This window comes from Oxyura jamaicensis, chromosome 15 (assembly GCF_011077185.1).
Source record: "Oxyura jamaicensis isolate SHBP4307 breed ruddy duck chromosome 15, BPBGC_Ojam_1.0, whole genome shotgun sequence".
NCBI classification, from domain to species: domain Eukaryota; kingdom Metazoa; phylum Chordata; class Aves; order Anseriformes; family Anatidae; genus Oxyura; species Oxyura jamaicensis.
In genome coordinates, this window is record NC_048907.1 from 13,825,054 (window position 1) to 13,839,902 (window position 14,849).

Below are 14,849 nucleotides of genomic sequence, written 5' to 3' on the forward strand. Positions count from 1 at the left end.
ACAAGGTGATAAATGTTTAGGTCAGATACCAAACAAAAAATAAGGGCCAATAAAGTATTTGTGGAATGGAGCTTGGGAAATTGAGCTTGGGTTGCCCTTGAATGCCATCTGTAGGAACCCTTTGCCACTTTTCTGAATAAGGTTACAGATTTGAGTTTGCTGTGGAAAAAATAATGCGATTTATAGCTCAATTAGGGTGTAAAGACATAAGCATAAAGGTCAGATGTTCAAACAGGAAAGGTCATATCATATCTACATCTGTATTTTTTAATAGTGTATGTCTTTGCTCTTTGGGACTGACAGTTCCTAGAAAGGATGGAGAGCTTATTCTTTAATATGATAGCCTGCCTCAGGTAATTGCTCGATAGCACAGTTAATAGATACCTCGCAGTAAGAGAGGCTCGGTGTCATTTAAAATGTTCTTTCAATGTGCAGTGATGTATATAACCTGCAGAAAATGCAGTTGTGTTAAGGAACAGTGCAGGGTTAGGCAACAACAGTGGTGCGAGTCCTAATAGTTACTTACAGGAAAAGAGAAACCTTTCTTCATAAATGAAGTGAAATAGAAGGGACCATAAATAGGATGCAAATAAAGCTCCATTTGAAGTCCTGTAGTACCAGTGTTGTAAAGGAGCTTTTATGTATTGGTTATTGTGCTAATTATTCTCAAAGTGGATTTCAGCCTTGTGCAGGAAGTCACTTGAAGTCCGTGTATTGCTTGACAGTGCCACAGAGGATGTTGAAGTGAGGTCTAAGTGATCCATATGTAGCATTTGATGTAAAATCATGGCAATGCTTTCCTGTACAGGAGCAGTTTGGTTTATTGATCAAATTTCTTTTTAAATATGCCTGTGCAGTGATGTTATTTTGCAGATGCTGATGGAATAATTTTGCTCTCAAATAAAAAATGTATATTGCAAATAAAGTTGTGGTATTTGGCACGGGTAAACCTATACAAGCTACTCTTTTTATCTGTCTGCTACGGAGAACATAAAATAGCCTGTTGTTTTCCAAGCTAACTAGATAAATCATGATCTGCTTAGGCTACTTCTGCGTGGATTGATTACGCTTCTTGTGGCTACTGGTATCACCTACAGCGCTGTCAATCCCCCATTAAAGTCAGGAAGGCTATATCACAGTATGATTTGAAGATCTGATCTTTTAAACTCTGCTTTCCTTTCAACAGTGACTGAGAGTCGAGGGATCCTGGAAAGCATACAGAGGTTTTCCTTACTGCCAACTTACTTGCCCGTGACCTATCGTATACACAACGCAGATGTTTCCTTCTTTCTGAAGGAAGCCAACCAGGATATTATGAGGAACTCTAGCTTGCAGTCCCGAGTGGAATCCTTTCTCATCTACAAATCCAAGAGGCCACCGGTGTTAAATGCCAGCTATGGACCTTTTTCCATCGAACAAGTTGTGCCCCAGGACTTAATGCTGTCTTCGAATCCATTTGGATCCACTAACAAGTTCTCATTTAATTGGAAACTTAAGGCCTTCATAATGAGTAAAAAAATTTACCCTAGCAAGCCCAAAGTCCAGGTTCTGTTCTACATCGTGGGCAGGGACTGGGATGACTACAGCACTACGGAGCGGCTGCCCTGCCTGCGGGTGTTTGCCTTTCGAGAGACGCGGGAGGTCAGAGGCAGCTGCAAGCTGCAAGGGGACCTGGGGTTGTGTGTGGCAGAGCTGGAACTCCTGGCAAGCTGGTTTAACCCCCCCACAGTTGTTGCCGGCCGTAAGAAACCAATGGATCACTCTCAAGGGAGCCCTGTGGAGCTTTACTATGCCATACAACCAGGAGATGAGAAAGGAGAATGCACCAAGGAGTATGTCAGGAAAAGTAATGGGATCCAACCAGGGCGCAATGACATTGATGAGTCAGGACCTCCCTTGCAGAGGATTGGAAGTGTTTTCCTTTACCAGACATATGCCGGCCCTTCCTTAAATGAAATTAGATTGGATAATAATATTGCCATCCAGTATGCACCAAAGACTGTCAAGCAAGGTGACATTTTGACTTTCCTTGTATTTATTGCTAAAAACTCAACAGAAGATCAATTCACACTGAGGTAAGGCTGTTTTTTTTGCTTCTTTGATACCTTATTTTTTTCTGCTCCTGGTGTGGGAAGTCGATTTCTCATGTATAATTTGCCCCCGAATCCCTCAATTACTGCTCTGCAGAAACTGAATTGCAGTTAGTTGACTTGATTTTTCTTGTATTGTTTGGTCTAATTGTATGAATTGCTGAGATGTGATCTCTTTGAGTAAGAAAGGACAATTTCCAAAAAAAAAAAAGGCTTTTGAGTGCTAGTTACAATAATAAAAAATAGACCTGGGACCATATAGCCCATATGTGGGCTAATGAGAGATAACATTTCAAGTCTCCTGAGCTAGAGGTTGTGGTGCTCCTAATCTCTCACTGAACTCATGTTAAGATTAGTAAAACTCAAATCCGCAAAGGTATTTATAGAATGTGAGCAAAAATTAGGCATCTAAGTAGGATTTATATGCTTAAGCTTCTCCCCAGCTTGTTGTAAGCCTGTCTGTTTTACATGTTGAAACTCAAATGTGCCATTATTCACATAAAATGTCAATAAGGGCAGGGGGTGGTGGTGGCAGCTTTTTTTTTGGTGTAATGTAACTTCAAGTGCCACACTGATTTACTTGGTTGCTTTCTAGTCATTTGGGAAGCTCCTTCTAACCATCAATCCAAGAATGAACAGCAAAGACTATCAGGCTATATGCTGGGGCAAACTGGGAGTAGATGTGCATCGCATGTGAGCAAGGCTGTCTGGTTGTCCTCTCCTTCAAGGCTTGCCACTCTGTGTGCCAGCTCTGTAGCTAGGGTTGTGGGCCTGATGGTGCCACGGGGGAGTGGTGTGTAGAGAGCTGCTGTCTTTGGCTTACCCCCTACCAACAAGTCACGTCTGCTCTTTTAGCACTGGAGGTAAACACTGTACCATGGCTTCTGAGATTGACTGCCTTGTCCTGGGTGTTTGTCCTGGGGATGAGCACTGATGCCAAAGCTCAGGAAGGTTCACAGAGTGCCCCCCCTAAAGGGGGTGCTTCATGAGCACAGGAAGTTTTCTGCTCCCTTTTCCAAATGTCAGAGGACAGGGGAGGTACTGGGTGACTTCACCTAAAAAATTCACTCCTACTCTGTCTTGAGACAAAATGCTCCTTTCTCTGGTGTTTTACACATCTCAAACTCCAAAAACCTCTGGATAACATCACCTAAGTATTTCAGGGTTCGATTATTAAAATAGCAAGAAGCTGTAAATGCAACTTTGTTGGGCTTGGATGTATACCTCATGCAGGATTGTCCGCTTTGACTGACCTAAGTAGTAAGGCTCAAACTGTTCATTTTTAAGAATATTTCTTTTTCAGAGTGGTTTTTGTGGTATTTTCAGAGGAAGTGGTTTGCCATAAAATCAGGTCATTTTTCCTTTATAAGCATGTGATATATGACTGAATAACCACAGCACTTGGCTGCTGACTTGAGGATAGTTATTTCCTCTTCATGTGGCAGAGGACAAATACCAGTAGGATAACCACTCTCCTTACCACATCAAGCTTTTATGTTCCGAGTCCATCTGCCAACGACTTAGGTTGCTTTTGAGTGACTGCTTTCAAGACAGACGATCTGAATTCCTTCTTCAACAAACATTCAGGGGCATCCTTCTAGCTTTCTGTATACCAATGACATTGAAGTTATATAACTTCACACACATGGAGACTGCTATAACATTTGAAAATTTGTTTAAGTATTAAAGAAAAACTTTTCTAAGAGAAATAAGGTAAAAAGAAACAAAAACAAAAACACAACTCCACTGGCTTATACACTGTGAATGAACACCTTAGAAATCTAACTTCAGACCTGTGATCAGTTAAAAGTAGAGTTAGCTTGTAACTATAATTATAGTAAATGTAAGTTTATAAAAACTTTCAAATGTCTTGTTTTGCTTAAATTGGAATGAAAACTGAACACCTAAACTTCTAAATGAATGCTTCTAACATTAATTTTCTGAACTAAAAAAAGGAAGCAATGCATTTTATTCTTGGCTTTTTATCATAAAATCTAATTTGTCATAAACAACAACAATAAAAAGCTATCAATAGACAGCAAATAATAGTTAAAATGAAAGCTGTGGCATTTTCTTCAAAAAATCAGTTTGCATTGCCTTTTAAAAGCAAACTTTTGCAACAGTTTGCTGTTACTCATACCAGCTTCCTGAGTTTTGATTTTTCTTGACCTGCTTTTTCTAACAGTAACTGGATTTCACCCAGACTATAATCTGCTATAATATCAGAGTAGTTACAATATTATCTTTTCTACCATGCTGCTAAACCACCATTACTTATATCTCTTTGATCGTGCTACGGGATGTCTATTTTTTTTTTGTCAGAATTGTAGTATCTATTTTCTGCAGTCATCCCCCCATGAATTATACACAGCTTATTCAGTTTTGGGTAGCTGCTGAGCTATACGTACCTTCTGCTGTAAAAACAGACACTAGGTAAGAACAAAAATTGAGCTTGATTAAATGCTTTGGGTAAAATGCTTTTCTGAGTTGGGAGCTGTTATAATCCCAGTTGGACAAGGAGTTAAAGCTCCTTTCGGGGCCCTCTGTTTAGGAGGAAATGTCTCTTCAGTTAGATACTGAAGCAGCCCAGCAGCAAGCAGCAAAGGTGGGGCTGAGGCAGCAGCGCTGTGGGGCTGAGGTTGGCAGCACTGCACAGCACCAGACCAGTGCAGGTTGTACAACTTAGGAGTGACAATCACAACAAGCAAGAGTTTCCGAAGAGAAGTTTCTTCACTGAGACTTGACCACCTTACAGTCCTGGTGCAACTGTTTGCCTGCCTGCAGCCCTTGGGGCGGGTGGGGGGGGTGGGGTGGAGGAGGTTCTCCTACATGTAGCTCTCCTACATGGTTTCTGTTGAGATCTGCATCAGCTAAAAAGCATTGAAGCCACTAATAAGGGGTGACTACTACTGGGTGATTGCTACTGTGGTGACTTTAATTTCTCTGAATACTGGCCTTTGACTGAATTAAGATTTATTGAAATAAGCCCTAAAATAGGGCCTTACATGCCATTTTACTATATCCATTGTACTATGTAGGTTCGTTCCCTTGTGGCATAGTGAACTAAACCAAAGATAACATTTGTTATGTGCTGCCTGTTCTGATTTCAGAACGGATTGTCAAGCTGGCACTGTGTAAAAGCCACCAGAGACCTATTCTGTGACCTGGCTGAATTTAAACTTTCTAAAAACTGTAAATTCTAGCGTCTTGTAGGGATACAGACATTGGGTCAAGGTAGATGGAAGGAAATTCAATTCCTGTTAGAACATGCAAATATGAGGGCATGAACAGACATGTAAAAGGTCCTTCCTGTCAGTTGGGGTGGAGTGAAAAGGAGCAGAAATGACCCACTGGTGTAAATACTCAGTAAAATGACTGATCATAGGTTGGAGAGCTGGGCGATCACCAACCGTATGAAGTTCAATAAGAGCAAGTGCCGGGTCCTGCACCTGGGACGGGGAAACCCTGGCTGCACGTACAGACTGGGCGATGAGACGCTGGAGAGCAGCCTAGAAGAGAGGGATCTGGGGGTCGTGGTAGACAGCAAGTTGAATATGAGCCAGCAGTGTGCCCTGGCAGCCAGGAGGGCCAACCGTGTCCTGGGGTGCATCAAGCACGGCATCGCTAGTAGGTCAAGGGAGGTGATTGTCCCGCTCTACTCTGCGCTGGTGCGGCCTCACCTCGAGTACTGTGTGCAGTTCTGGGCACCACAGTATAAAAAGGACATGAAACTGTTGGAGAGTGTCCAGAGGAGGGCTACGGAGATGGTGATAGGCCTGGAGGGGAAGACGTACGAAGAACAGCTGAGGTCACTGGGCCTGTTCAGCCTGGAGAAGAGGAGGCTGAGAGGAGACCTCATCACAGTCTACAACTTCCTTGTAAGGGGGTGTCGAGAGACAGGAGACCTTTTCTCCATTAACACCAGTGACAGGACCCGCGGGAACGGGGTTAAGCTGAGGCAGGGGAAATTTAGGCTTGACATCAGGAGGGGGTTCTTCACAGAGAGGGTGGTTGCACACTGGAACAGGCTCCCCAGGGAAGTTGTCACTGCACCGAGCCTGTCTGAATTTAAGAAGAGATTGGACTGTGCACTTAGTCACATGGTCTGAACTTTTGGGTAGACCTGTGCGGTGTCAAGAGTTGGACTTGATGATCCTTAAGGGTCCCTTCCAACTCAGAATATTCTATGATTCTATGATTCTATGATCATAATCCATAGGGAAGGATAACAGGCCTTGTCTGCTGTGAGTATTTGGATGGAAATGGTGTGTCTAAGGAGAGAAATGCAGTTTGGGGAGAGGAAGAGCAGTCTTTGGCCTCAGCTGTTACACAGATCACTCTATTATCCAAATGGTCCATTTTTACCTTAGAGCGTATGGATTTTCACCAATCGATGGCCAGCTATTACATGACAGGCATATTTTTTCTATTTTTTTTTTTTTCATTTTGAAAAATATAAACTAGTTGGGGAGAATGCAGGGTTGCACATTAAAGCTCACTATATGTGGTCAGGTTACTTCAAAGGTCATAGAGGAAGTAATATCTGTCTCTGATAAAGGAAAAGAAAACACAAATTCTTTCTCCCTCAATATGACTTTTATCAGAAAATAGTATTAATCTTTATTTTGAAATTGTCCCTTGTATTTAGAAGTCCTATCTTGAGTGGCAGCAAGACTTGGCAACTGTATTCATAAAGTGAGGCCAAGGGCTGCTGGCAAAATGCTTTTACCATTGCTTTTGCTCCAGTGGACTGGAAATCATGACTTGAACAGATGGAAAATATAGGATGTACAGGTCAAAAAAGAAGAAACAGTCATGCAAAACAACCACAAGTCAAGATTTATTCATCTCTATTGAATATTCTTTGTTTCAAAACAATTATGATAGGAGTAAACTCTGTCTCCCTTCTGACAGGAAATTATCTCCAAGGGGATCCTTGGAGAAGCTGCTAAATCCAAAATATATAGGGAAAGGTAGCTGTGCTCCTTTTTCTCAGACTGCTGTTTTGTGCAGTAGTGGATGTGAAACTGATGGACTGTTTTTAATTTTGTGAAAGAGATGGACTATAAGGGCCAAGGTCGAAGCTTTGTTTTTTAACGAACTAAAGAAATTAAAAATATTTGTCTTGACCGTATAGATGTGACAGGGGAAAGGAAGGAGGAGATAAAATGTAAATGATGGATGAATATGGAACACTGGTGTATGTCCCAGGTTGTGAGCTTGTACTCGAACACTGGGCCTTAAGAAGCCATCTGATTTCTCAGCTTGTGTCGAACACTTTCTTCCTCTTGGTCTTGGCTAAGTCTCTTCACCTCTCTGTAGCCTTTCTGCCATTGCTGCTGTAAACCAGTATCTGAAGATGATGTTTGCATGCTGTATGCAAACAATGAGTGATTATAGCTTCCTAGTGAAGCAGTATTAAATGCTTTTATAAAATAAGGGGTTGAACATCCGGTGCCTTTATCCTATTACTTTTTTTTTTTTTTTTTTCCTTTTTGAATGCAAATTAATTATTCATCATGTTCTTTGTAACTGGCCGTGTGGGCAGGTTGTGTGCAGCGGCATGAATACTGTAAAAAGAACATCCTAGCCCAAAGAGAGCAGCTCTAGAGCCCACATCTCTGCCTCTGTGATCAAAGGCAACCCTCAAAGCCCCTTAACACTGACCAGCACAGGACATAGGCTCTGTTGCCACACAAACTTCTTTATCATCTTTTCACGTGCTGATGACTGGAGAAGGCTGAAGACTCTGTCCTTCCCTTGGAGATGTGTGGAGTGATCCCTGAAACTTGTGGGAAATATTCTGGTCTTCCTCCACCTCTCTTTTCTCCAAGTTTCTCCTCTCTCCTCTGTTTTCTCCAGGTTTCACTATGGGCATACTGGAAACTGAAATTAAAAGGAAATCTTTATCTGAAGTTTTCTGCCAAAAATGAAAGTCATAAAGTATTATTTCATGTCAGTCCTTTAAATACTTTCAGTAATTCATGCTTCCAAGCTCCTAGCGTTATACAGTTAAAATTCCTGTAAATTGCAATCCCAAATTACTGCTGGTTATTAACACTGTGCTGTGTTAGACAATTGCAATTAATATATGTACAGATGCCATAATTCTTTTCCAAACTTAGATTCAGAAAACTCATGTTCCTATTTTTTTTTTTTCTTAGCATGCTGTTGTTGAGCTTAATAAATATAACGTTCCTTTTCTTTTAAAGTCAGCAGTATTGATGTTTTCTGCTTTCAACCTTTTGAATTTGTTTTCCTATTTCTGGAGATAAATCAACAAACAAATGGTAGAAATAGAATTGCTCTAAGGTACATAATGTTAGGTGTAGATATATACATACAACAATATAGCTATTTTTTTAACAGCCATTCAATTTATAATTATGCTTAGTAGTCAACACTGTGCAATAAATTATATATAGTTCTTGCCCTTAAAGAAGTAAAAAGTTATGAGAACAACAGATGATTACATATCCTCTAGTTTCCCTAATCTGTTTTTCTATTTTTTTTTTTTCATGAAAAAAATGTGGGAAAACATTCTTTTCATTACTTCATTCTAAAATGGAATACCAGATACCACGCTTAACCAGGACACTGGTGAACTGTGCCTTTTTGTTGCCTCCATGCCTTTTCACATTGTGATGTGGACTTTGCCAGAAACTGGCTGTACAAAACTGTGTGCCATTGTCAGACAGGGCAGCATAAAGGCATCCCAGTGCGCAAAGAGGGATGCGAGCGGGATCTAATGCTGCTCCCATTTATGAGAAGTGCAGCCTGGTTTTATGGTAAGCTTCAATGTAGTTTTGTTGCAATTCTTGGATGACTTTTCCATGAGTGCTTGGCATGTGAGGGGAGAGCTGTATCCCTTGATTACTTGGCGGAGCCCTACTCCACTGTGGATTATTTTTTTTTTTTCCCCCAGTTCATAAATTTTAGCAGATGTCACTGCAGGAGAAGCATGGGATTATGGTTCACTGACTGCCCAGAAGCCTCAGCCCTCCCTTGGTTAGTCTACGGCATGCACTGCCTTGTTGTAGTTCCTCTGCTTGTGCCTTCCAGTAACGGGGTTTCACAGTGGGGACTTGCATTTAAGGCTGCGCTCCACAGGGAGGGTAAGAATTGGTTGTTGGCAACATAGGTTTGGAAAAGACTATATGATGAGGCAGAGCTTTTAAAGCTTTACAAGTCCCACGTGATCAGACTTAACCAGTATTTATGATCCCTGTGCAGAGGACAGCTTGGGAGCAGTCTGTTGCTCAGCCAGACATTGCACCAGATCTCTCAGGGCCTGCTTGCACTTTGGCTCACTTTGGCACACCTTGGGCTGGGTTTCCAGTTAGAGAATCCTACCTTTATTTCTTGTATTCTTTCACATTTGTAGCTTTATGGCCTTAATCATTTTCTGTAGCTGCTTCTGAGTGAGTAGCTATTGGAAAACTTCAGAGCAAATCCAGTTTAGCTTCACTAGCAACATGAAATATCCTGATTATATACTGTTAAGTTGGTCCATGCTATCCTAGCCTATATATAGTTTTGAGCTTCACTGTCAAACTCTATGAGCAGATTTCCAGAGGTGAGAAATAAAAAGTATTATATACCACTATTTTTATGAAATGACTGAAGGTTGTATTAGAAACTCATAAAACTCTGGTATTGTGAGAAAAGTTGAACTGAGGTTTTGTATGTGACATTACTGCATTTGTAAACTAAACTTGGAGGTCAGAAATATCTATGTACAATTATTATAAAGAGCTTGTTGTCTGTCTATAGTATTTTTAATGCCTTCTTTCTGATGATAATTGTGGGAATACAGTGACTAATGTGAAATTGTGGTAGTGAATAAGCAATGCCCATTGTTAATACGGATTTTTTTTCTTAAAAAGCCCCTAGAGTTTAGGTTATGTGAACTTCTCTTATTTTTCATTTTATCTAACAATCAATCAATAATAATCCAGCAAACATGAAAAAGGCTGCATAAATACATGAGGACAGTGGAGTTGAGATCATTAGCACTCAATTTGTACAAAAAGAGAATTTGAACAAGACTGACATTTTATCAAATTGCTTGTGTGCTCTTCTAGTGCTGAGCTAAATCAATTTATTTATTTTTTCCTAGTGCTGAACTAAATCATATTTTAGAAGTAGAACCAATCAGGCAATAAGCAGTGATCGGGAAGGTTACCAGCCACATAAAACTGTGTAATGAAATGGGCTTCTCTATGGGCCTTAAGTTTATGTGGCTGTTTCATGGTATTCCCAACCCTGAATTTGTACCTCTTCTGACAGATTGAAAAGAATCCTAATCTACATCTTTCTCTATCTTCTTCTATAGGTTTGGTTTGTTCTGTCATGTAAACTTAAGCATGGGTGGGGATGTTTAAACAATTTGTAAAGCCCTCTCTTCTCTATGGCATTACACAACCAATTATTTCTCTTACCCTTTTAACTACTCTCTTGGTCTGATTTGGACAGTTTAAAACTGAGAAGAGAAGAGGAATCCACAAAAAATCCCTCTGATTCTTCTGCATCAATCTCTAAATTTCAGCTGTCTCAATGCCCAGTCTTGATGCTTAAAAAAAAATAATCTATTTTTTCTGGGTTCTCTGTCTATCTGTTTCTCCACTGCTGTTTGTTATTCCCTATTTTAGTGTTTAATGAAGGTAAGGAGATTGTGTATCCAAATGTCTGACTAGATTTTATTTTTCTGTACTTGTAAAGTTTAGCCAAAATTTTATTAGCGCAGAAATTGCCACCTCAGAGAGAAGTCTACGTGTGACATCAAAGGGTCTTTTAGATTAAAATATGAAGGGCAGTATCTTTTAAAGATCATTAGTTAAATGGCCATTTGCTAGTGTCTTGTATTTCTTTGCTACAAAAATCACACTTCTAATGGCCTTCTTACACAATGCCTTGTCTTTCCTCTTTATGTCCAAGACAGATGAAAATATATATGTATATATTTAATTTTACAGCAATGTACAGTTTTTTATCTTTGAGCCATGTTGATCTCCAAATTGCTAATGATGCCATTGAGTATTTTCAGGTGAGCTCGCTGAAAGATCACTAGTCTTTCAGAAGAGTCCATTGTTTCTTTGGTTGTATTTCTGTATTCAGATGAGTTATCCTAATGTTTTGATAAATAGCAGTTGCAGTGCACAGAGCTGGGAGGGGACAGACCCAAGACAGCTGACCCAAACTGGCCAAAGGGGTATTCCATACCATCTGACGTCATGCTGAACAATATATAGGGGTGGCTAGCCGGGGTAGGGGGGCCGGCTGCTCGGGGATAGGCTGGGCGTTGGTCAGCGGGTGGTGAGCAATTGCATTGTGCATCACTTGTTTCATACATATTATTATCATTATTATTTTCTATCTTAATAAACTGTCTTTATCTCAACTCACAGGCTTCACTTTCCCGTTTCTCTCCCCAATCCCAGAGAGGGAGGGGGGAGGGTGAGCGAACGGCTGTGTGGTGTTTAGCTGCCAGCCGGGTTAAACCACAACACTTTTCTTGTCCAAATGCTCCCTTTAAAAGCTGATGCTGATATGACTGAGTAGATCGTGTCCTCTACAAGGAGCTGGCAGATCTGGAGTTTGTCTGTGACCTGTTGTATGAGCATCAGAAAACTTTGGGTTTTGATGTGATTCAGCTCACTATATGGGAACTAAAAATCATGTTATTAACAGTTTCTCTGGAAGGTATTTCCTATTTAGGATGTATTACTTTGATTATAAAGTTGTAGTAAAAGATTTTAGAAAGGATGCTGTAGTGAAAGGGAGGACCAAGCAGATGGATGAGGTATCCTCATCTCAAATTCCTGAGGAGGATGTGATGTTGCCCACAGTAGGATTTCAGGGTCAGAGGTAGCTGCATTTGAGATAACCACCCCAACCACATATCCAGTCCAGAATGTGTATGGGTAGGGCTGTTCTGATCTGCCTGGTTATGTGCTCAGCATCTGAAGCATCATTTTGATGATCACAGCAACTCATTTATGAAGGCAAATTGTATTGTGATTCTTGCCAGTCTAAGTTGTGTGCCCAGCACCCGAGAGTTTTTTTTTTTTTTTTTTTTTTTTTTTTTTAATTCTCTATTCTGCAATCTCTCCTGTCAGAGTGGGAGTGGATGTTCGCATTTGACTCCAGGAACCAGGAGAGCACAAAACAGGGGCCTTGAGCTAATACATTCATTTACCCTTTGTAGTGAAAGGTTATTATGGGTGAAGTTAAAAATGAGACATTGAAACCTTGCAAAGAACAGGGTAAGGAATAATCACCACCAATAGTTATTTCTTCAGATTTAAAAAACACCCCTAATCACCAGGTCATGATCTTGTCCAGGGTTAATATAAAAGGCTACAGAAATGGAAACACACAGATCCTTAGCAAGCCCGAGGCCTCTCTGGTTGCACTTTTCCCCATGCCTTGTCACTCTTTTAGAGCCTTTCCTGTAACCTGTTCATGAACAGATGGTATTACTGGGAAAAGGAACTTTCCATTGGCAGTGTGACCTTAGCAGGGCAGAAAGACTGTATGTAATTATCGCAACTATTAGAATTCATGTGTCTTAAGTTAGTGGCTGAATAAAACTCTGATTCTTAGAAGGTATAGAAAAATCGTATTTCAGCTAACTTGAGAAGATCTGATCTTTCTTCTGTCCTCTAGCTTCTATCCCTAACCAACTTTTGATGAAAATGTCTTTTGAGAAATGTAAGGAAAGACTAAGAAAGAGCTTCTGGTGCTAAGGAAGTCCAAAAACTTAGAACTAGCTTAAGTATGCAGAGGAAAGAAAATAAAAGATGCAGTGGTCTGAGCCTTTTTTATACACAGATTAGAAGCAGAGCTGACTGTTCAGGTAGGTATAGGTAGAGGTAGATGTAGATTAGAGACAGACTGACTGTTCAGGCAAGGTAACGGTGTATGACACTACTTAAGAGTACCTTGAGATTTTACACAGCAAGATTACAGCATACCTGAGGTTTTCAGGCCTTGTAGCTTGGTTTGCCCTTTTTGTAAAGGTGGCCTTTAATGAGGTGAATCATTCGTGATAGTCTCTGGGGCTGTCATTTCAGTCAGACTGTATTCTGGAGCATAAACCAGACAAGTGACACACTGAAGTAAGTGGGAATTATATTCCATCACCTGAGGAGATGACAGACTTAACGTCTTTATTGTTTCATCATAATAAATGTTATTTCCTAATATGAGATTGTGCAGTGATTACCCTTCTATAGTAGTGCTAAGGTGAAATCACACAGGTGCTACTGGCTGGTGAAAGGCTTTCACTAACTGTTTTTTTTTTCTGCTGTGTTCAGCATGCTCTACAAGTATGATTTAACTTTCATAGCCTGTTTATGAAGTAGTCGAGCAAATACAATTTTCCCCATCTTCTAGATGGGGTAATAGCTATCTTGCATTTCTAAGTGACTTGCTAATGGCCCCAAAATTGTCAGTAGCAGTGTGGAGACAAGTACTTAAGAACTACTGCCTTCTAGGGCACTCTATTACCTCCTGTTGCACTGGCAGATTATATTAAAAAAAAAAAAAAAAATAGTTCTCTTTGTTAAAATTATTCCAGTTAAGATCCTCTGCCCTGAGAATCAAAGTCACGTTGACCAAGCACGTGTCAAGAAACTGAGACACAGATCAAGCAGGCTGTCACTCACATAAATGGTCTTTACAGCTGACTGTTATTATTAGGATTATTGCATTGCAGTAGTACCTAAAAGTTATAGTCATACGCTAAGGGCTACTACCTGGCTGTCAATACAAGCAGAACAAAGACCAAATCATAACATTTGCAAGGAGTAAGCGCAGTTGATTGGACCACAAATAAACATGAAGCCATGCAATCAGTATTGACGTTCTGCTAACAAATACCAGGATAACTGTGCTGCCTGCCCTGGGCAGTCTCTTTGTGCTGTGCTGGCCCTTTAGCTGCTGCTAAATGTAGGTGTACCCCCAGGAATCAGAGTGGGCTGCGCAATTGCTGTTCTGTCCACACTGTTTTAGACCTAGTAGCTTTATCTGGTCTCCATGTTTCATAAAGATTCTGTCTTCTTCAGTGGGCAGAAGAATCCCTCTCCCTGAGAGAAAGGGATGTCCACATTGTGCAACTAACCTCCATGATAACAGCAAAAAAATTAGTCTGGCACACATTATCAGGAGCATATTTTGCATTATCTGGGATTGAAATGACTGACAACAGAAATGCCTCAAAGTATTCCAAGAAATAAAAGTAAGAGCATTGCACATAGTAAAGCTTTTTATATTATATTGACTAGAAGGATTTTGTAGCTGATCCAGTACTTCAGAATTGTTCCTATTACATTATGGAGACATGAGAAGGTTTAGTTGGAGAAAACTACTTTTTTTTTTTTTTTTTTTTTTTTTTTCTTCTCAGTATGACTCATTAACTTAGAGAGATGAAGAACAACAGAAATCAGCTTAACTTGGTCGTAACTGGCCAATAGGTTTCTGGGTTTCTTTGTTTTCTTTTGTTTTTCCTAGGAGTGGGGAGATTTTGAGTAATAGGAGTTAAACTTCTGGAATGAATGTCTTTGAGTTTTATTTTCTTCTCATAGAACTTCTCAGTTCTCAATGGAGAAAACATTAGAGGCTCCTTTGTGGTAAGAAATGAAACAATATGAAAGAAGGCTGTCAGGTCTGTGCTAGATAAATGGAAGACAGATGGTAAGTGTGATTGGCACTGACAATGTGTGAGCTGCCTTGTTTGCAGGTGCTGCTCCTCTCATC

General features: G+C 40.3%; 1 protein-coding gene across 2 annotated transcripts in view; it reads left to right on the forward strand.

Annotated features, from left to right (window-relative positions):
- The window catches only part of TMEM132D (transmembrane protein 132D), a 263,741-nt gene that overhangs the window by 64,519 nt on the left and 184,373 nt on the right, over positions 1–14,849 (forward strand). Inside the window, exon 2 of one of the 2 annotated variants that reach the window (XM_035340793.1) lies at positions 1,187–2,075. The exons of the other annotated variant lie outside the window; for it this stretch is intronic. Coding sequence (XP_035196684.1) covers positions 1,187–2,075 — 889 coding nt within the window. The remainder of the gene's footprint in view (positions 1–1,186; positions 2,076–14,849) is intronic. 2 annotated transcript variants of the gene reach the window in all.